General features: G+C 45.4%; 1 protein-coding gene across 5 annotated transcripts in view; it reads right to left on the bottom strand.

Annotated features, from left to right (window-relative positions):
- Window positions 1-1612: 1612 nt before the first annotated feature.
- The window catches only part of TBX5 (T-box transcription factor 5), an 83598-nt gene continuing 61614 nt past the window's right edge, over window positions 1613-23596 (bottom strand). For all 5 annotated transcript variants that reach the window (XM_069870942.1, XM_069870938.1, XM_069870941.1 and 2 more), the window contains exons 7-9: window positions 22568-22659; window positions 11579-11805; window positions 1613-3029 (exon numbers count right to left, since the gene is read on the bottom strand). In XM_069870942.1, the coding sequence (XP_069727043.1) occupies window positions 2446-3029; window positions 11579-11805; window positions 22568-22659 (903 nt within the window). In that variant the 3' untranslated portion in view covers window positions 1613-2445. The remainder of the gene's footprint in view (window positions 3030-11578; window positions 11806-22567; window positions 22660-23596) is intronic.

Below are 23596 nucleotides of genomic sequence, written 5' to 3'. Positions count from 1 at the left end.
AGATCTCTTTACTTACGGAGTAACCTCTGGCCATTTAATTACATGTAAATTACCATAGAGTGATAAGATGATTACATGATTAGCAGAGGGATAACGAAGCCTGGAAAGTACAATGTAATTGACAGCTAAATACAGTGCAGTTTTTTATTCCTTAACTCAGAATGCAGTTTACTCTGTCATTTACTCTGTCTGTCCCCAGTGCCTGGCCAAGCAGCTCCCTGGGGTGGCTGTGGCTCACCAGCCACGCAGATAAGACTTTCCTCCTGCTGGGCTTCTCAGAAGCAATCTCTTTATTTCTCTGGATATGTTTTTTTCCCATCTCATTTCCAATCCACAAAGCATCGAGCATCCTCCCCTCCTTCGCTGAGGCTGGGACACAGCCCCACACCTCCCTGGGGACAGACATCCCCCACCAACCTCGTCTGCATGGGAGCAGGGGGCAGCTCCACATCTATGAAGGCTTCCCAGCCCCACCTCAGCACCCACCTGGATTCCCAAGGTCACTTCTAAACCTGCCTTGACAGGTAAGTGACCCCAAGAGAGCATCTCCCTTGGGAATGTTTTGGATGGGAAGGACCTAGGGGTCCTAGAGAGTTCTTTAGAAGAGAAACGTGCAGCCCCAGGCACAGTAATTTCAAGCTCAGCCCATCACTGCCTAACAGCCTTCCTCATTGGGATGTTGTACCTCTTCTGGTAGGCCAGAAATAAATAAAAATCAAATTTACAGGCATTGAGCAGAAAAAAAAACCCAAACCAAAACAAAAAAACACTCCAAAACAAACAACAGAAAAATAATAAAAAAAAAAGGTGGGCAGGTCCCTTGCATTGCAGAGCATGAGGTATTTATTAGAATAAACTGGCAGACACAAATAGGAAAGCCTAGCTAGGTAGGGACTATTACTTTCTTCTTAGCTAGATGCCTTTGGGTACCTGTCTGTGATCCCTCCCACGTGCATTCCAGAGCTCCCACACACTCATACCCACCCTCCCAGCTGCTGACACACAGGTATGGCTCTTTAGTTCATTAGAATTATTTTTAATTAAAAATATATGTAAATTATATAGAGTGTGCACAGCTTGGAGAAAAAAAATAAAAGAAGGAAAGAAAGCAAACTTCCATTTCAATAAAAATTTTAACTTCTTTGAATCAGCTGCTTTGCTGGCTTTCTGACATATTATGAGTTATTTGAACTCCCACGTATAAATAAATAGTACCAGGAAATTTTACACCTGACAAATTTTGCAGTAGACATTTTTACTTACACACATTTGCTGTTTCTTCTCTTCTTGCCTCCCCCACTCCCAGCCTCTCATGGTCATTTTCTGCTCCTTTTAAGCACTATCTCACTTAACATACCCACAGCAGTATCCTTTTTCTTTTTTTTTTAGAGGAAGAAAAAGAACGCAAAATAATATGAAAGTCCAGGGTTGCAAGCAAGCATCATCATCATTTTTATAAACAAATTTTTTTCCTTTCACTGTCTGCAATCTCTCTCCCCACCACCCCCCCTCCTCCCAGCTGGCTCAGAGCCTCCCTTTCCACATGCTGGTAGAAATGCAGCAGGAGACAAGCTGTGGATGTTTTCGAGTTTGTAAGATGCCTTGCGCTTCCGTCAGGACCAGCTGATGGACCAGGAAAGACTGGGAGATGGGAAGGAAAGAAAAGAAGTGGGAAAGGAGATGAGTTTACAGGGCTGGTTCCTGCAGAGAGGTGTTTGGGGACTTTTGTAAGAAAACACAGCACCCTGCAGGGAGTGATTTCACTCACAGTACAGCGTAGCGAGGTAGGTACCTGCTTTTCTTATTTGTGGGTTTGTAAAAGCTCTTTCTGTTGAAAAGTAACAATGATAACACTGATGAGAATTAAAAAAAGAAACACCACTCCAAAATCCATCCTTTGTAAAAAGGGCCGGTGTCTTTTTTTTTGAGGAAATTGAAAGAAAAAAATATATATATTATTATTTATTATATAACATCGTCAACATCAACACCACAAAAAAAAAAAAAGTAACATCCTAGTTGTTTTCGTTCAAGCACTCTGACTGTGTTGAGAAAGGCAGCAGGAGTTTGGTGGCCCTTGAAGAACAAAAAGAGCAGGAGAGCAGAGGCGGGAGACGGGGACACGGGGCTGGTGGTGGCAGCAACACAAACTGGGTGGGGACAGTGGCAGGGGAGAAGTGTGCCGAACTGTTGATTTCTTTCTTTTGAAACAAAAAAAAAAAAAAAAAAGGAGGGGGGCAAGTCACACCAAGGCCGATGACTACTTCATCTGTGGTTTCAATCAGTGTCCGTCCCTCTCGAGTGCTATCGGTGAACATTCAGTTAAAGGAGTCTTGCAAAATATTCTCACTTTTATTATCAACAGGGTATTTTTTTTTTTCCTTTTTCTTTCCCCATTTCTTAGTTTTCCGTGGCTAACGCTCTTGCACTTCCCTGACCGCCTCGTTAGCTGTTCTCGCTCCACTCTGGCACCATGCCCACGCCGTGGACCGAGTGGTACTGGTGGGGCGAGAGGGTTCGAGGCACGCCGTGGGAATACAGGAACTCTGCGGGCTGTAAGCTGCTGGGGGGGGACTGGATGCTGGTTTGAGGTCCACACTGCCGGACGATGGGTTGGTGAGAAACCGAGGTTTGGTGCTGAAACATGCTATGGGTATCTCCTATTTGCGGGGAGGTGTGGTTGCCCACGCTGCTGAGCCGGGGCATCAGCGGCCCCGAGGTGAAGTGAGCAGAGAAATGCTGGTAGGGTAACCTGTCCATCGGCTGCATGGCAGACACGGTGCAACTGCTGTAGGAGGGCACGCTCGGCCACGTGTTACAGCTAATGTCTTCCAGGCTGGGCACAGGGTCCGTGGGGGGAGCAGAGCTGGCATACATACATGCTTGACGCTGGGCTGATTCAGTCCTGTATGAAGTGTTCAGTCCCTGTTGCTGGGGGTAGCTGGACCTGTAGAAAGGATCCTCTTCTGCTGGAGAAGTTTCCATGTATGGTTTCTTGTAGGGATGCTCGGCGGTGGAACATTCCTCATCTGTTGGAAGAGAAAACTCCTGGTAGCAAACAACAATACTGTGCCCTCGGCTGAACCTCCCTCTCCACACTCCTCATTTTAACAAGGACACAGTCTGCATAGAGCTGATCCAGATTCTTCTCTCAGTTATGTCAGTGTAAGTCCAGATCCTTTCCTCAGAATCTGAATCCATCCTGCTGAAACAAGTCTTGCACATGGCCCTTGCACTTGGGAAGGGATTAACTAGGAAGTTTTGGAGGAAAATCAAGGTTTTAAGATGCTGGAGGCATCCTGATAAACGATACACACCCCCAGGATCCTCACCTCCTTTCTGGTGCCAGCACATTTACCAAAGGAATGACATCTGCCTGCGGATACAGTGCACCTAACAGAGGTCCCCACTCCCAACTGAGAGGCTCAGAGCTGATGCTGTTAACTAAAAGCCTTTATAATGATATATTTTTGTAATAAATGAGACAAAAATGGAGATCACAGTAAAAATCCCCCAGGAGAGCATCAGCGATGACACAGTTGAGACAATCAGATTTGGAGTTTTACAGCCCTGGTCTTTAGCTGTGCCAGGCCTGGGCACATAAATCCATGCAGAGCTGTGTGCTGTGTGGCAGAGCCAAGCGTAACAAAAAAGAAAAGTAAATTTCACAGCTAAAAACAAGGCACAGCTTTCAAAGCCCTTTGTTTCCTGCAGCATCCTGGGCCAACAGAGGGAAGGAGATAAACAATTTAGGTGAAATCTCTAGGGTGAAGCAATATTGAATAAATGAATGTGCACTTATTTATCCATTCTCAGGGTCATCAAATGAAATCCAGCTCTGCTGGAATGGATGGCAAAGTTCCCAGGGACAAGCACTTCACCAAGAGATTTTAAGGACAGCAAGGCAAGGGAAGGGGAGCTTATTCTGACCCAGAGTAACTTTGCTGCTGCCTCAAGAACAAGATTTTGGTGCAGGCAGAAAAATACCCCAGTTGACTTTAAGCCCTTTTGGCTGCATCCTTTCAACAGGGGTAAAACCTGAAAGAATACTACAACAAAGACTGAAAGAAAGGGTTCGTCACTGACAGAGTGATGAAGCACTGGACCAGGCTGCCCAGGGAAGTGGTGGAGTCACCATCCCTGAGGGTGTTCAAAAAACATGTAGATGTGATGCTTCAGGACATGGCTTAGCAGGCATGGTGGTGTTGGGTTGAGAGTTGGACTTGATGATCTTAGAGGCCTTTTCCAACCTTAATGATTCTGTGATTCTAAGAAATAGCCCTTTTCAAATTTTTCAGCCAATGTGTTTTGAGCTGCAATTCTTTTCACTACCAAAATACAAAGAAAAAACCCAAATTTCCACATTAAAAAAAAATTTTAACTCAGAGCATTTGACCCCAGAACTTGCCAAAACACAGGTGTGGCCGCTGGGCTGCTCCAATACGAATGGCCACGTCTCACTTCAAGGACGTGGAGATGGGCAGTGCAGGCACCTTTGTTTCTCATGAACATGTACATACACACACCCCTTTATTGCTATAAACAGCCATGTGTTTTCTCCTGGAAGCTGCACCCACCCTGCTTGTAAAATAATCCATTACTCCCACTCAGGTGTCTACTAAGTCCAGCTGGAACAACTGCTGCTGTTACTCTTCTTAGCCTGACAACCCGAGAAAATGTCAGGTACTGAGGTACACACCATGGAGACTTTCCCTTTGGCATCCTTTGACTTTGTAATAGCAGCTGCCATAAATTCAGCTGGAAAACCACAGTCTCATTTCACGCTTTCTTCCTGACAGCAACAAAACTTGGCTCCTTAGTCCCAGCAAGGCAGAGCCCTGATAACCAAATTATCTGCCTCCTCTGCCTTCTCTTAAACAGGGACAGAAAGTAGGATGGGATAAGCAAGGAATGCAATCACATCTTTAAAATAGCTGAAACAGCAAACAGAGAGATGTAAAAGTGCATCAGTCTCCTGAAACCTGATGAGGTAACGTTGGGGTTGTCCTGTGCAGGGAGAGGATTGGGACTCTATGATCCTCGTGGGTCCCTTCCAACTTAGGACATTCTATGATTCTCTACAGGAGTGGTAGAGAGGATGCAGTCCCCTGAAAAACAAAAGCTGGAAGCACAGGTCTAAGCTCCCTCTATTGCAGGAGGTACATCTGGAAGCCTGAGCTCTAGCTTTTACAGACAGCCTTAGAGTTTTGGATCCCTAACCCACCACTGAGTAATAAGAACACTAGAGTGGAAAAACAATGTCTTGTAAAATGAAGCATTGTTCTGCTAATAAAGTTCTCAGCATCAAACCACATTGCTCTGCTGGCATTAGAAATCATTGGCCTGGGGTTTGACTGTTTATTTTATTTTTATTTTTTTAAATATACAACACAAAACAGTCAAAGTCTGTTTTCTGTTGTGTAAAAATGTGCCTGACTTACAACCTGGGGTTGCTGATTTTTCCATTTAGTCCAGACGTTTTGCTGCCTGCCACAGCCCATCCAGGCAGAGTCACAGTTAGGGATTCGCTTCCAGAATTCATTACAGGTGAAGAAAGAAAAACAAAACCAACCAGCATTGCAATGGAAATCCTATAGGTATCTTCTCCTATAAGCTTTCACAATCTCTCTGATGGCCTCTCTAGAGCCAGGCTTGCTAATGCCGTATGTGGAAAGGGCATCATCACTCCACATTTTAACGTGTAAGGACACTGTACCTATCTCCGAAGAGGACACAACACCTCATGAAGGATTACAGCCTACCCTAATGGCTCTTGCCTGCCCTCTGGCCCCTCTTCCTGCTGATTTTCCTTTCTATGTAACCTCAAAGTGCTACAGAGGGAAGAGAACAGTCCATCTTCATCATCAGCTGGGATGATGCAGAACAGAGATCCTCAGCTGGTGCCAGCTGATGAATTTGCACTGGTCCAGGCTCTCTAGCCTGATCTGGCATTGTCCCACTGCTTCTCACAGAAGAGACCAGAGCAGATGAAGTGGAGCTCCACGGCATGTGGAACAGATCTGGGGGTGGAAAGAGGACATCTTCAAGTAAAAGAACAGCAAAAGGAGGACAAGTCGAACAGAGCTCTTATGCAATGCTGAAGGCTGCAGTTTAGAGTCCTTCCCACCTGCTCTGGAGCCTGCACAGTGTCCCCCATGGCTATAATCCTCTTTCTGAAGGTCCTCTCACCTCCTCAGAATCATTGTAAGCAGGGCATAGGTGAGAACTGTCTGGTCTGCTCTGGGTTTGTCTCTTGATGTTTGTTCTCTGATAGCACTTCATTGTCCTTCTGTTGCCACTGAACCCTAGGAGGTGCTGGGCACCTCTGGGAGATGCTGACTATCCTCTACTTTTACTGCTATTCTTGGAAGCCATGGGTGGCAATCAGCTCTTGAGACCAGACCCTTGATACTGTGCAAACCTCAAAAAGCAAGAGAGTCTGCCAAGCCGGAGAAGCTGCCAGCGTTTAGGAGAAGCTGCACCAAAGTGGATCCAAGGAAAACAGAGCTTGCAGAATGGGGTGGAAACTGGCTCCCTCACAAGGAATTTCATGATCTATCTAATGAAGGAGCTTGAGCGAGAGCATAAGCTGTTCCAAGATTTCCGGTATTTACTACTTCCAGCTGGGTTGTAAATACCGCACAAATGGCTTTTTAAATGGAATTTTCCCATTCCAAGATTAGGGTGATCCAGAATGAAATACAAACACGTAAAATCTCTGGACTTCAGGGTGCCCTGGGCCCACCTCTTCCCCTAGTATAAAATCAGGAGAGCTCCCCTCCAATTCATGACAATCAGCTCCCTGGGATAGAAGACAATGAAGAATGGGACCCAACTGTTTTAATTTTTAAAGCTCACCCACACTTCCAAGACATTACAGTAGGTTCATCCCAGCTTTTTGAGGGAGACACAATGGGTGATTATCACTAACACTGTTGTTTTATCCAGTCTGGTTTCTAGTATGGATCTAGCAAGAGCCTGTACAGCCAATACCACTGTGCAAGACTGACAAGGGTTGTGAAAGAAGAAAAGTTAAAGACAGATTAAATCAAAACGGGCACCCCTAAAGGCCAAACAAGACATACATCCTAGGACATGAGACCTTAGATAGGTAACTTGTTTCAGCAATCACACAGTTTGCAATGTGGCTGTGTTGCATTGCAAGGGAACACAACTGAAATGCTTGTGGGGTAGAGTCAATCCAACACCAAAAGCTGGAGCTTCTTTCGGAAGCAGTGAGTTGCCAACACTGCCTGCAGAGGCACAGGAGGCACCTCCTGATAGAAGAAAGAGATGCTTACAGGAAGCTGCTGAAACTACAGTGCCACAAGCAATGTGGGTGCACAGCAAAAGCTGGGTGCACACCACCCGCTGAATATCTCCCCGCTGCGCAGGGAGGCTCTTCTTCACCCTTGGTGCCCCAGTAGCCGCCTTGGTCTGGGCTCTGCTGCACCTCCTCAAGCTGCAAACATCTCCAGCTGCAGCGTAGCTCAAGCCTTGGCCAAATCCTTACATCTCCTAACATCAGCAGGATGAGCAGCATGTCCTCCAAGAAGACATCCCATACTTGACTGTTGTCCTACAGATTCCCTGAGTGAAAGAAAAGCTAGGTGGTAGGGGGGAGAAATCAGTTCAATCAAATAAAGAGATCTATCCACCCTAGCAGCATCTGTTCTTGGTGAGAAGAGGGAAAGGCATTGTTGTATCTTCACCAACCTCAGCAGAGCAGACAGGAGATGAAAGATATATTCTTGCCCGCAGGCAGGGTCATGTCCAAGATAGGTGGCTGAAGGATACAGTCCTCACTGGCTGAAGCCAGTGGATTCCGCCACATCCCTCTTCTCCCTCAGGGTGCCAACATGACAACTTTCATAACCTCCCCAGGGAGAGGCTGTTCCAGTCGCCTCCTGTTCAGCATCACAAGCATCCCAGAAATCTGCCAAGTGGTTGAGATTGTGTAAGGCTGGGAGGGAGCAGAGGTTTAGGGAGACGGCTTTTTCGTTCACAGGAAGTCTGAGGGTGAGGATAACACAAGAGAAAATAAGGCCCGATGCCCTAATTGCAGCGTGGGGCTAAAATGAAAGACAGAAAGCAAGCTGCCTGCTGCTAAGCCCTTTTGGATTTCTCCAAGCACAACAATGAGAGCATGGAGAGGTGGAGAACAACCAGAAAAAAGACAAAGCCCTAGCTGGTCTTCATTGGAGCCTAAAAATCCATATCAAGAACTGAGACCACTCCCTGGTAGGATACAGGATTTAAGTTAATCCATCCTCTCTAGGCCGGTATCTTTGAGAAATGCCACAAGCAATCTCATTGTGGAGCTGGGATACAACACAGGCTGATTCTCACCTTGAGGACTGCTATTCCCCAGCCTCCGGCAGGTTCAGAAGGTGCCTGGAGCAGCAACTCCATTACATCACGCTGGGTTCATTCCCAATGCTCTGACCCCACACTCCCACCCGCACACCAGGAATTGCCAGATTTGGGGCTCTGGGATGTGTCCTGAGGATTTCTTCCTCACCCAGAAGAGCATCAGCTCCCTGAAACAGCGGAGCCTTCAGAGATAACAACCCCTCACAGCCCTGCTGATCTCCCCTAATGTAACTCCATATCAGATCTCCAGAGTGAATCCATCTTGACCTGACAGCTAAGAACAACACTGTCAACCACAGAGCTGAGTCTTTGTCTTAGGTCACCAAGGAAGTAGAACAAGTTCCTCAATACAGACTTATTCTTAACCAAGCCTAAACCAAGGCTTGACTTCTTGATTAAAAAGGATGCAGAGAAGCATCATGAGATGTCAAAGCTGGAGGGAGTAGTATCTAAGAGACTATCTTGGAAAACAGTGGTGGTATTTGTTACAGAAAATACAGACACCAGCTGGTCTCAACCCCAGTCAAATTGCCCTCTGCCCCTGTGAGCCCTTATCCATAGCTGCAGCCTTGAGGAAAGGAAATAATCCGCTTGAGATAAATCATAAACTGACTGAGGAGGAGTCAATGTTTGAGGAGTTGATGATCCAATGAAATCAATAAAACTTCCAGTCCAGAAAACAGGGGGAGGCATTAGGAGTCAACACGCTCTTGCTTTTGTTCTTAGGTGGTGAGGCTTGTTCGAAGTTACGCAGAAAAAGATTTAAGTAGGAAAGCAGGAGAACTGTGAGGGAAAGCTTATTATGTCATTTAGAAATGAGAGGTTGGAAAAGGAAGAAGAGGAATATTATAGGTAAGGTTATTTTCTAGAGTTTGATAAAGATCCTTGCCCAGTGCTAGAGGAAAACTCCTCGCTCAGTCTGAGTTTGGGACGAAACCTTTGATCACGTTCTGATTTATCCAAACAGAATTGCTCATCTCTAGTGCCTTTTTTTTTTTAATTAATGTCATTTTACAAATAGCTGCTTGGCAGCTTATGTTGCCCCTCTGTTTCCCATTAACTTTGTGTTTCTTTTCTGTAAGCACTTGTGGCTGTTTTCGATTTACTAGATGAATGGGGAGGGGGGAAAAAGGCACAGGGAGGAAAGAAGAGACTCAGGCTCCTGAGTCGTACAGCTTCACGGAAGAAGCCGGTGGTATCGGACAGGACACTGCTTCTCTTTGATTAAAGCATTTGGTGGCTTTGATAAAAAAGCCTTTAACTGCTTGTGCCACTCAAACCATCGTAGAGATAATGAGGGGCCATCAGCCATACAGACAAGGACTGGCTTTGCCAGTCTCCTGTACTTTCGCAAGGGCCACACAGGCCAAAAGGGGATGGGGAGCTTATTACAGGGCAGATAGTCGTCTCTTTTGTGACAATAAGAGGAAGTGAGATAATTGGGGGATTGAGGGAAACCACCCATGGAGACACCACTTAGCGGGAATCCCAAAACTGGAAGGAAACCTCTGTTGATTCCTTATCACGTCACAATGTGGAGGCGAATGATGAATTGCCCTGTGGTGCAGAGACAGGCAGCAGTCAGAGATTGTTGAAAGGGTTTGTTGCCTTTTGGGCCAGCCTGTTTTGGTTAGTTTTTGCAAAGGGGAAAAGGAGCGGTGAAAGCTCAGCTCTCAGGGCAAAGGAGCTCTGAGGATGGATCGCGGGCTGGAGGACATCAACATGACCTGCCTTTCAATCACCACCAGAGGGGCTTTGCAGCAACCCAGCTGTGTCCCAAAGCCTCACACCAGCACTGGGGTAGCAAGAGCCACACAACCCACCTCTGACCTTAGAGGACACTCTGACGGTCCACTGAAACTCCTCATTCCCTACCTTAAGTCCAGAGTCACCATTTCCAATCACAGCTTTGGTATACTCTATAAGAGCACAAAGGCGACCTGGTCAGCTGGAGGGGTCAGAAAATTATGCCTCTCTTTTCCACTGTATGGCTCAATCTCACATAAGGAAAACACTAAGGTTGATCAACTTTATGTATGTATATATATTTATACACCACACACATGCTCTTACAACATTCAGGAGATTCACCAAGGATGTGAGACATATTTCCACTACCCTCCTACTGCCTCATCTGCCAGCACTTCCCAGCATCCGCTACCTTAGACTGTGTGTCTACACTGCACATCCCAGTGCCCCAGGGGTTACGTTACTAAAAATAATGACATGTGGCTGACTGATAGGACCGTGCAGGGAAGCAGGAAGGGATCTGCTATGGGGAGAGGCCACCAAGCTGAAGAAATTCTTGGTGCATTCAAATGCCATGGTGCATGCTGACTTCTGTTAGCTTTTTCTGTGCAGTGTAGGCTAAATCCTGAGAAAGGGAGTAGGCAATAACAATCTTTTGCCCACCCCATAGATTGCATTCAGGCCTGGAAATTCCCTATTTCCTTCTGAATGTCTGGGGCAGAGCTGACCTGGCATCTGAGTCCTGCACCTAAGCATTACCATCGCTTTGGGAGAGGAAGGGAGAGACTGCAAACCACTCACTCCTGCCTGAGAACAATTATCCCATCGATATCATGGGGTTCTTCACGCCAGGACGAGCAGAGCAGCCAGTGTAAAGCCCTCACAGTTTGACTCCTCAAGCTCTGTCAAAGCAGGTCAGTCGTGCCAGAGGGGAATGAACATGGATATCATGATTTTTCAATCCTACACCCCATTCATTAGACTGGGCATTTAAGCGGAATTGCTTTCTGCATATGGACAACTGTCTCCCAATTGTGATACTCTTAGTTGAAAACTGTGCAAAATCCAAGCTGTCAAGGTATCTCTGCCTAGAGATTAACCCCGTCTGAGGGGCTATGGAGACAGATAAGTCATCTTTATCTCCGGCACCAGCTATCTTACTGAATGTGGATTCAACATGGGTGAAGGGTACTGTAACTCCTCCAAACAGCTCACTCCCAGCCCATCAGCAGAGATGGGGTTTTAGGCTAACACCACGGAGAGGAGTTTCCCAGCCCAGCCTGGGGGAGCTGCCCACGTCCCAACACACGACCTTCATCCCTTGTTCATCCTGAAGTGACACCACAAAGCAGGCTGGGGCTGTCCAGCCTGCGGGCAAGGAGAAACATCAGAAAACAACGCTGACAGTCATGTTAGGAAAGGGAAAGTGCCGAGTGAGGAGCAGTCAAGGTCTGACCTTTTCTCTTGGTGCAGTGGTAGATCTGGTTGTGCTCCTGGGAGATCGGGTAGGGGTTGGCAGGTGGTAGCAGGTCCTGGGAGGTGCTTGACACCCCGTTCTCACACTGGTACTGGGAGCCCAGGTTGGAGGAGGCAGAAAGAACCCTGGTCTCGCCACTGAAGGGACTGTGATTCGAGGACACTTTTTGTCTCACTGTGCTCCTGGGAACAACCGGGTACTCTTTACTAAAAGCAAAGAAATGAAACAACAAGGCAGAAAACCAATCAATTAGTAAATACATCAGTGGATTAATAAGTGAAAGCAGCTCATTAGTGTCATGGTGTTTGCTTAGACTTCCAAGGAAATAGACACATCCCTCCCCAAAGACTGCAGCCCTGTCAGGCTTTATCCATGCAGGTCTCTGCTGTTTCACTTTCCTTTTAGTATCTTTCCCTTTAGATTTGTGCCTCTTCCACCATAACTGCTATTTCACACTCATGCATCGAACAGATATATGCAGTTATAGCAAAATACACAAGATTTATATTTACATATTATGATAGCATTTATAAATTATATACTACTTGCATTGTATTTGTAGATGTGCACATGTGTGTAAATAAAAACCTTAGTTCTGCCAAGCAGGGTTGGAGATGGATTAAATATTTAGGTTTACTTTTCCCCCTTACGGTCGTTGTCCCTATTCCTTTTCCCCAAGGTCTGCCAGCCTGGTTGTCCTGAATGGGAGGTCCCTGGACCAGAGAACAAGCTCCACTCCAGAGCACTCAGAAAAGAGAAATAAATAAATCACCAAGGCCTGATGCATGCCAGAGCCACAAGCCTCAGCAGAGCCAGGCTAAGAGGGTGAGCACTGATGGAAAGTCAGGTTTGTTCCCTTACTCTGGAATCCGGTTTGATGCAGGGCTGCTTTGCCAACCCTGGCTGGAAATCCCGTCTCCTACAAGAACCTACAGTGTTTTGGAGACATTTCTCCAAGCACGTCAGTAACATGGCTGGACAAGCTTATTTCTGCTCTGCAGGGGGCAGAACTGAAGCTGACTAGGGGGTCTCAGAGACTTCAGGTGAGGTGCAAGCCTCCTCTTGGGCTGTCTCCAAGACAGCTGAATACTCTCTGAACCCAAGAACTTCCTAAAATGTGTGAAGATCAGGTAGTACAGCAGCACCTCACAAAGTGCCACAAGGCTCAGAGCAGCCACAAACCAAACTAGAACCTAGTTTCCAACACAAGCTTTCTTCTTTGAGGCTAAAACCATTAGATCGAGGTGGCTCATTTGCCCAAAATCATTATGGTGGAGCAAGGACAGGTCCTTAAATGCCATCAACAGACTCACCTGAACACTTCCATGTGGAGAAGGAGCACTGAATCTCCAATTACGTCCCTTAGAGAGGGTCTATCACTGTAGCAACTCAGAACTTATTGACGAAATTTAACAATACCAATTATATAAACCTACTCACAGCAGGGAGCTTTCATCCAAACCACTGCTGTGGTGGCTGCCAGAAACATCAGCAAGCAAGCTGTAATGGAGGGGAAATTCACCCAGGAGCTCAAAACCAAATAAATGTGTCTCTCATTGTGCCATGAAAGCTTTCCAAACCCTGGGCACTGGTGGCTTGCAAAGCAGAGCCTGTTCCAAATCCAAAGGTGGGGTTTCTTCCCCTGGAAGCCCAGCAGCTCCTCCCCATAGGGCCGGCAGAGGGATGGCTCGCCACCCACTTGGGCTGGCTGGCCGACCAGGTAGCATTTTCCCAGAACTGAATTCTAGAAGCAGCAACTGATCCCTTATTCTTCAGATATGCAGGACAGCAATAGATGCCAGGGACTGCAGTGGGCTTCAGAGGATCTCTTTGCCTATGGACACCCAGCCACTAGTATTTCCATCCCAGGAACATTTGCCAGAGGGCAGCTTTGGTGGTTTTTCAGCAAGGCCAAGTACGGCCTTCAGTCCTTCTTGGTTCTTGGGGGTCTCTCAATCCTACCAGGTCATGGTTTTGAGCTGCCTGCTCCTGTCATGCTCCACCTTCACACACTAACTTATGGGCACAGTACTAGCATGACCCTCTAAAGCTGCATCCCACCATGTTTCCTTTCCAAGGAGACAAGACATAGAAAAGTAATGCATGGACCCTGCCTTTACCACCCCTCCCCAAAAAGAAGCTGCTGCATGGAGTGGCTGGTTCCTTCTTCTTCAACTCCAACACCACCACCCTCTATCCCTACACCAAGAACATACAGAGCCTCTTTTTTCCTCCAGCAGGATGCTTATAAGGTACGGTGGAGGAGGAGGAGGGGTGTACCATAACATGATGCCACATCATATTCTTTGTGGCTCTTCTGGAGGACATATAGATGCCTGCTGCCACAGTTTCTCCTGGCATTGGTGGGGAAGAATTGGATGTCTCTTTAGGAGTGCCTTCTCCTCCCCATTCACACATGGGATGAGATCTGCATGGAGGTTTCTTACAGTAAATTCTCAGGGTAGCTCACAGGGACCCCATCAACATCAGACCTTCAAAGTGCAAAGAACCATGCAAACACAAAGAAGCCATCCCCCTCCCAAATACTTCTCACTTAAAGGGGAACACTGACAACATAATTCTGTTTTCTTGATTAAAAAATGCTTCCTTTCAGTAAAGGATCTCTATGCCTGAAACAGCAATATCTTTACCCTGAAATTCCAGCATAGGTGATGTCAGGATCCCACACTGGGGACCAAATTCCTTTCAAACTGTATTTCCCATGGGACACAACAGCCTCCGTGGCTGTAAGACAGGAACTTTGGTGCTCTGCAGGAGACCTGGTGGGAGCTGGAGAGAGAACAGGTTGAAGACACCAAGTTTCCCAACAGCGCTTCCCAGGAGGTATCGCTATGACTTTTCTCCAGACTGAAATCTTTCCATTTCAGTCAAAACATGCTGGGTGCTATTTTTGCCAAAAAATGAACTACTTGAGTAGGGAAAGGAAGGAAAATATTTTCTAATGAAATATCTAATATGTCTTTTTTCTTTCACTTTGCCATTTTTCTCTGCACAAAGGCATTCATTTCTATATTTCTACCTTTTTCTTCCTATCAGAGCTGTGCTCTAATAAGGAGATCTATTCGGTACCTTGTAAAGCAACAATCATCTTTAAACATTTATACCATTTCCTGAGCCCACTTGATATGCAGTGTGCAGAGCTACCATTGTGGTTAAAAATGTATTGGTCTCCTTTTTTTATTTTGGGTTCCTAAAAGTCACTATTCCCAAAATAGCTGGTTGTAATCATGGGCCATAGTTTAATGGAATGAAAGGTTTTGTTCACCGCTGGCACAAAATGACCGTTGTGTCCAGAAATTTTGCTGTCCAAAATAATCATAACAAAGTAGGAAAGGGGGAAAAAAGGCATTAAAACTTGACTTACACAGGCAATATAAGAAATTGTCCACATGGCAAGGAAGAGACTGCCGTTCCTGGGCCAGAATGTGAGCTAGTTTTACATCAGGGTGTTAATGGGCTATGGTTTTTTTGCATTAAAAATTGTAAAATTAGAAAGAAAAAAAAAAAAAGTTAGTTGGGGAAAGAATTTACAAGGAAGGAAGCTGTCACTGGTCTATTTAAAGTCTGTTGGAGGTTAACGATGAATATTCAGTTACCATAGTTGGTGTATTACAATAGCAGAGGGGAATAAGGAGGAAGGGGGAACCACATTGTGCAAGGTGCTGCGCAGTCTCTGCACCACCAGGCTTCCAGCTGAAGGGCCACCAGCAGAGGTTATTACTTTGATTTTCATTCAAGCTTGGGGGGAAGAAAGCACAGATGAGATCTAAGTCTACAGTGAAGGCACTTGGTCCCAAAGCCTGGACTCCATTCTTAACTCCCACCTGGCTAGATGTTTCCCAGACCCGTAGGACCAGACACCAGCTCCGCATAACCATTTCCTAACAGCACACACATTCCTCTTTAGAGTTCATCATGTAACCCCCATCCTACAGAGCGAGCTAACAAGAGAATCCTTCCTGCGTTTCCCAAGCACTTTTACCCAAATCAGATCTCTTCCGGCTGGAATTAGCAAACTTGGTCTCTTTTTCTCTTATAACATCTTCCCCCAGCCCTGGCCAAATGATGCCCTCACCATGACAGACTCAGGAGCTCCATAAGATGCCACAAATCTAGCAAAGAATTCAAATGAGCAAATGCAAGAAGGTTTTGCAATCTCAGAGCTGGAAATCTTGTTGGCTGCCACAAACTAATAAAAGCTGTGGAAATCTTATAAATACAGACCTCCACAGAGCAACTTCCAGTCCACTTTCTTGCTTATCACTACACTGTAAGAGAGTAATAATTTTCAACATATCTTCGCTTGCAGACTTGAAGTTTCCTGATGTACCAACCAACACATAGTAAATGTGGCTGCCAGACAAAAGTCTTGTTAAAAAATCACTTTGAAGACCCGTGGTTTGTAACCAGGAAAGTTGTGTGCCGAAGCACTCAGTCTCTGCTGGCCCTAAGCAAATCATTTTAGAAGATGCTTCTGATATTTCTGCAACAAAGCATTATAGAACAAGGCTCTCAGAGCTGCTGTAGCTCATGGGACAAGACTCCAAAAGACTTATTAAATGTCAGCTCTCAAGGATCGTGCTGATACCTGAGGTCAAGTTGAGGCATGGTGTAGAAGAGGATTTCCTCATGGTTAGCTGCTGCTATGTTCTTGCAGCATCCTTTAGAGCCCCTGAGCTGGGCACTGTCCAGATCTTGTTCACAGTGGCAATCCCTAACCTAAAACCTGACCAAACAGTGGCCAAACGCAGTGATTCCCCTCCACCTTTTCCAAACTGCCAGGAGATATTGACTCCTCTTGCTCAGCCATTACCATAGGACAGTCAGTTCTATCCTATCAGTTCTGTTCCCTCCACCCACCCAGCACCTGCGGATACAGTGGTGCAGAACGAGACCCCAATTCCAGATGTGAAAATAGAACTCAAACTCATTTGGATTTATATTCCCAGGCCACTCGTCGTTGTCCTTCCTGCTGAGACTTGAGAGTGGGAAAGAACTGGAAGTCAGCCATAACAGATATAGAAAGAGGAAGAGGTAAAAAAAATGAATGGAATAAATATATCATCTCCCAGAAAAAAAGAAGTAAACAAGAAAATAGCTGTCAATTGTCAATGTGCATTCATTTCAGCTTATTCCCAGCATACTGAAATAAAACTGAACCACTCTCAAGGGACTATCTGGAGAGCCTGAAGGGAAGTAGGAGAAGAACTACCGAGTACTTCCTTCAGTCTTACCTCAGATCAAGTATGAGCTCTTTCTGCATGGGGATTGCAGCCCCACTGCAAACAACATTCTAAACTGGAAGGCTAGCAATACAAGTCAAACAGTCTACTGAGAAATAAGGGAGGTTGTTAAATGCAGCATGCTCCACCAACGTATCAAATATTCTTGCCAGAATATAAGGGTCCAATAATACTGGTTTGTGTGCTCGCATGGCATCGTAACAATTCCAGTGCTTCCATCACTCATGGAAGCACTTCCATCACTCAAGATCACTGCAACAAGCCCAACATCCAGCAGTGAAAAGAATCAGCTAGAGATCTAGAGGCATCGCTATCATGAAAATAAAAAGCTAGATTCCCACAGACAAATACTGCTGTTTGTATTGGAGTTAAAGGAACGTGAGAGGAGATGGAGAAAGGATACTGGCCAACAGAAACAGCATCAGCATCCATCCATGCTGGGCCAACCCTCTGCAGGTCAGCTCCTGCTGAACAGAACCCCTGGAGAAGGGGCAGTAGAGGAAACTACAGCCACCCTGTGTTTCTTGAGCTGACTTTCTCACGTTAAAAGAGCTGTGGATATCCTCTAGTGAAGTCTGCAGTGTCTTATTTTGGATTTCATCGGAATTCCTTTAAAATCTATAGAACACCGTTCAAGCCTGCAGTTTCCACTGGGGCTTTGACCAGGAAAATTTCCTTGGAGACATTTGTTAGAGGAAAGCATCATCTCTCCAACAGATGTTTTAACTCTAATTCTCACGCTGAAAATGTTTCATACACCATGTGGCTATTGGGAGATTTCAGTGACAGAACAAGGGAAATGAAAGCTGCTGTAAAGATGCAATGAGAAGATGCAAGGAGAGCGAGGTCATTTGCAGTGCATTGAGACCTACTTGCATTCATCGGATCGGTGCCTATTAGCCCAACATGATGCTGGCATACCAGGGCAGACAACCTTTTTGGAGCCTAGAGACTCATTTATTCTACTGGCACCCACAATGCACCATCCTCTCTGTTATGCGCACTCTGAATTATGTACGGATTTTATGTCCCTTCTGTCTGGCCCATTTTCTGTTCTTGGTTACACCAGGAAATCTTTGGAATAATTCCTTTTGAGCCAGGAATATTACTGTGGATTAATGCCAAAGGCAGCAAACTGGCTCATGATCTATGACAGAGAAACTGTATATATAACATCAAACTACGCTGCTACTCATTGTAGAGTGGATCATTCTGAATCTCTGTCTCACTTTGAAAGGGCTCAGGATATCCTTCAAGGGAACTAAGAGCCACCCTTTCACATAATCATCTTTCTTCTTTCCCAATAAGAAGCTTCAAGGGCTAATTGCATTATGCTAAGAGAGCAGCAAATGGAGCCTAAGACTTCCAGAAGCTCTTCAGCACACGTACCAACTGCTGAAGACAATGGGAGTAGCAAATGATCAGTTAAAATTGGTTAAAGGGTTTAACAGAATTGCTCCTTGCAGTGATTTACCCCAGACCCACAAACACTTCTCCCCTGCTGTCTTTTGGCAGTCAGATTAAGAAAAAAGACTAAAAGCTATGACTTGCATGCAACCCCCAAATCACCCAATAGCTCTGGTTTACTAGTACAGCTCCACCGACTCTCGTGCAAAGGGAATTTTAAGGGCCAAGTCCTACACTGGCATCTGTAACATAGATCTCAGTATCTCTCTACATAAACCTCACCCTTTGCAGATTTCTACATGTTCTGCTCTTAGCCTCCACACCAAATTCTCTTAGGCATCAGCAGAAGTTCTAAGCAGGGACAAAATGAAGTTTTACATACAGTGGGACAAACGATCTGAATGGAAGAATTTGCCTAAAATTCCCAGCATCACAACTACAGAATTTTTAGCTGATTGGTATTTTTCAATTGCAGCATGACCACAGGGTACAGATACAGAACAACTCACATCCCTCTACATATTTTCCTCTACTCCGTTTTCTTTTTTCTTTCTTAATTTTTTTTTTTTAACTCAAGAACATTAAAAACTTGGTCTGATGCTCAGAAACTTCAAAACTAAAAAAAAAAAGCTGTTCTCCCAGAGCACTCATCCTGTCAAAGAAATGGCCAAAGGGGTCCCATGTGTCTCAGGAAGAAAGGCCGTGCTGGATAAAATAAACATGTACCAGAAGTCTGTGTTCACTGGAATTCAGATCTCTCTGGAGCTCATAGTTGTTCTTCTTGAATGAAATCATCTGCTGCCGAAAGGCTTAATGTCTCTACTGAATGAGGCGTTCTACCTGGACAGACGTATTAACTTTTCTTCTGGGAAACAGAAGGAGAAAAACTAACATGGAGGCCACGCAAAGGATAAAGCCACGGAGAGGGATGGGCTTGCAAAGACATCCTTGCCCACCCTGCAACACTCCTGTCCCCAGAGGCCCCTTGAGCCAACGTGTTGCACTTGCTTGGCCAGAGCTCATGGAGACAAGCAGAGATGGAGGGAGAGTCCTCGAAGAGGCACATGAGACCTAGCTCTGAGCTCACTCTTGGCACTGGAAGTTGTCTTTCTTCCCTCCTTTTTTTTCCTTTCTCTCAGTCCCTACCATTTGCCAAGGTTAGGTGTTCAGTGGATGAATCATCAGGCCAGGTCTCCATCAACACCTAGACCTACTTCTACTTCTTTCCACTGCAAGACCTGCTCTGAGGCGAGTGAAATCAATTTGGACCCAGCAAACAGGTCGCCCTCCCATTCCCCGACAATCTAAGGTGCAAGAGCTGGCCAGGTGGCAATTCTTTCCATGAGAATGGACTTCATCTCATGTAATTTTAGCTATTTAAAAGACAGGCCTTTACTCTAAGCAAATCATTTAGACCCTGTAGGTGAGACAGGCAGAGGGAGGGATCCTCATCCACCCTGCCCTCTGTGGTGTGAGCTCTCAAAGGAAAGCTTTGCTTTCTGAAAGTGTCCATCATGCTCTAGTTTGCTCAGAGGGAGCTTAGACATCAGCCCAGCTTGGGAACAGCTCGGGTTAGGACTGCCTGTCCATCTCATCTGCTGGGGTTTGCTTCTCCCAGGGCTGCTTTCAGCTAGGAGATGCCTCTCTGTAATAGCTCTACGCAGGGAATTAAGAAAAGTTTGAGATTTAAATAAAGAACACAGAGGCGCTGGGGCTTTCCTCAGCATGAAAAATTCATTCCCTTCGTTGCTATACCCCTTAATGAGATGATCAGTGACCTGATGAATGTCAGGTCACCAGTTTCCAGTACAAAAGGCTGTGCATTGTTTTTAAAAAGTGTGGGTTTTCCAGCTATTTTTGTTCTATAATGAAGAAGCAGCACTAAAAATACTTCCCATCATATTGTCCAAGGCAGACATCACTCCAATGAAGCCAAGATAGACATACCTGTACCTGCTAGCTGGGGAGTGTGTCCATCACTGGGACACAGCTTCACTACATATGCACACGCACATATACAGTTATATATTAAAATATATTTTATACTTATTTAATTATATTTTAATATATCTTTCTGTATGGAACCTTTATAAACCCACAAAGGTAGGTCATACTTCCTTAACATACTCAGTCCTGAATGATTCTTTATCTTAAATATGCACAGTTTTTTATATATATATGATGTATTTTATGTATGTTTCCATATATTTACATGTGGATTTTTTATGTATTCAGATTATACATGGAAAACCCAGAGGTGGGCACACATTTCTCTAATATTGTCAACATTCAATGGGTCTTTATTTTACTGCAATAATCTTATCATTCTCTCCCTTAAAAAAAACATCTTTCTAACATTACAAAGTCATTTCTATGCTACCAGTACAGAGGATAAGTTATTAAGGAAGTAAGCATCAGAAATTATCCTTTAAAGTTAATGCTGTGGATTTTAACCCTTTCAGCCCTAGCAGGTCTGAGCGGGCGTATTTATATATTCCAAGTGTTTCTGTTCACTGTATCATCAAATATGACCGCAAGCCCACACAGTAATACCAAGCAGTTTTTAGCATATGTGCAGCATGGCGAGATGCCATGCTCTTCATATGGCATGAAGACCTTCTAATAGTCCTCACTGTTTTACCTCCTCCCTCCCATTCCAAAAAAACCCACGATGAACGTAAACCTTCAAATCTTTCCATTGACCATAATGAAAGGATAGTTTAACAGCAAAAAATATGTGGGGGACATCATTGCTCAAGTTCCAGTAGAGGTTGGGAGGTTGGCACAGGAGGGAGGAGAGGGAGGGAAGCTATTTCAAGTGGTAGTCCACCCATAAATAAATAAATATTGACATATTATGCCAGGATCCGTGCTGTCATTGGAAAGGGCAGGCAGGCAGGGAACACAGAGTACATTCAGAAGACCACAGAGATGATTTAGATTGAGAAAAGTGTTATATATATATTTATATATGCCTGTGTGTTTATTTTCATACATATATTTATTGTTTTTTCTGGGCTTGAGCCTGAAAATGTTTGTATACAGAGCACATTTGCCCATTTGAGCAGGATTTCAGGCATTATTTTTTGCCCACCAGTAAGATATGCACAACTAGAGAGAGCCATGCCCAGGTGGCCAACGATGGCAACCAGAAGGGACTTGTGCATCTGCACTGGCATCTACACTCCAGCCTACAGTGACCACGTACAGCCACATTCTATGTGGGCGGTGAGGAGACCCCCCCCAGCAGAAGGTCAGAACGCAGGTCCCTACAGCTACTGAGAGCCAGCTCTGCTGGTCCCAGAGAATGAGGGATTTGAGTCACTCCTACCCTCCTGGATGGAAAATGCTATATTGAACGCCTACATGTGTCTCAGGTATAATCATGGGTATGGCAGGGTTCCTGCAAAACATTTGCACCAGGAAGCAGCTTGACACATAGACAAAGTTCCAAGTGAAGTGAAAGGCACGAAGTTAATTACTGGCAGGACCTGACATTTAGAAAAGGACTTCAAACAGGATTTTTAAACAGGATTTAGGGTTGATTTTCAGTTTAAATACTTACATCCAAAACTGAGATCTAAAAAGACCTCTTCAGCCACCTGGCCCTGGAGATTCCAACAATTTCTAATACCTTCCTTCTTCAACCTTAAACCTCCACTTCTACACTCCAGTTCTGCACGTCCAGAACTAACCTGGCAAACACTTCCCTCCTGCCAAGGGCCCTCAGAAAGTCAGAAACCAGCACAACATGTGTCTCCACACCAAGGTCTCCAGAGGCATCTGGAGCATCCCTAACAAACCTGCTCCTAGAACAGGGCTGAGAGCTTTGTCTATAAAGCTCTGCCACCTGGGGAAAAAAGTAGCCAACAGCTCTTCTGCAGTAGCTTGATGACCAGAGCTTCTCAGAGCTAGTCCAAGCCTCTTGTTGCTTTAAACAGATTTACGCCCACATGCAGCCGCAGAGACACTTGTTTAGCACAAAGCAAGAGGTTGTTGTAGATGAGGACATGTCAGAAAAAAAATACAAAGTTCCTGCAGCCAAGAGGACAACCCATAAGTGAGATCCCGCCTTTGTAACCCAGCCCTTAAGACATTCACCTCAGTGGGAAGTCCTGGATTATCACCCCACATCTTGATGATATTTCAACAGCTTGATGTAAAATGCACAAGTAGGTGCCGGAGAAGGGACCATTGCTGAGTTCTGGCTTAGTTCAAACCATGTGTGACATGCAAAGCAAAGCCCAGGCAGGTCTCACAAGCCTGAGAGGGTCCCAGCAATGGAAGCATATGTTACCTCTGCATCCTGGACATCCTGTGGAGCTCCATGTCGTCACTGCCACGGAAACCTTTCGCAAAGGGGTTGTTCTCAATCTTTAACTGGGTGATCTGAAAGGGAGGAAATGCAATGGGTTCATCGCAAGTCCAAGGCATGGCCTGGGAGAGAAGGGACATTCTTTATTAAACTCAAGCCAATAGAAACCTCAGGGAAAACATCTTTAAGGAACTCAAGTCATCCTTCAGCTCAGGCATTGATCCCTCCAGACCGAGCCTTCCTCTAGATCTCTCCAGTGGAAAAATACCTCTTGTCAACAACCTCTCGCTTCTCTCAGGCTCATTCCATAACTAACACATGGGACTGCACACAGATAAACATTTCTTAATGGAAGAAACCTGCTTTCTTAGAGTTACTTACTTTCTTTTTGCTGTGGGGGCAGAAGGGCCTGCACTGACCAGAGGACCAGGGATGAGAGTTATACTGCCCGAACAAACACCACAGACACCAACAAGTATTTTCCTGTCCATGTGCAGCCATGACCCAAACCTTATCTCTCAGACCTCAGATCCTCTTACTCAGATGGATAAGGCTCACACATTCTGTATTTCAGACCAGCTAAATGTACTCCAGGTGCTCTGCATCTGACGCCTGCCCCAAGCAGCCCCACACCTGTAAGCAGTGCATGGACTAACCACCTAAGGTTCTTGGAGGGCAGCTCCACCTCTGACCATCATGCCCCAGAAGAATATCAGCCTCCTCGTTAATTCTAGAAGGAATTAAGAAGGACTAGTTTGCTTGCCTAGATTAGTTACCTTCAGCATCTAAAGTTTGCTGGGGTTAACCCCCTCAGACTTCTAACTTTGGTCCTCTTACAACATCTAAGTTGTCCTTCCTTCCTATTGAAATTTGGTGAGCGGGAAAGAAAGAGCTCAAGATTAGTGGTGGTAGAACAGAGAGAGGTTCATGTTCACCAAGCCAAGCACATACAACTGCACCTACCTCTTTGCCAAAATTCAAAGAGAAATATCTGGCTCGGCTTGTGTCAAT

Source organism: Phaenicophaeus curvirostris, chromosome 17 (assembly GCF_032191515.1).
Source record: "Phaenicophaeus curvirostris isolate KB17595 chromosome 17, BPBGC_Pcur_1.0, whole genome shotgun sequence".
NCBI lineage: Eukaryota > Metazoa > Chordata > Aves > Cuculiformes > Cuculidae > Phaenicophaeus > Phaenicophaeus curvirostris.
This window is presented reverse-complemented; position numbering and strand designations above follow the sequence as displayed.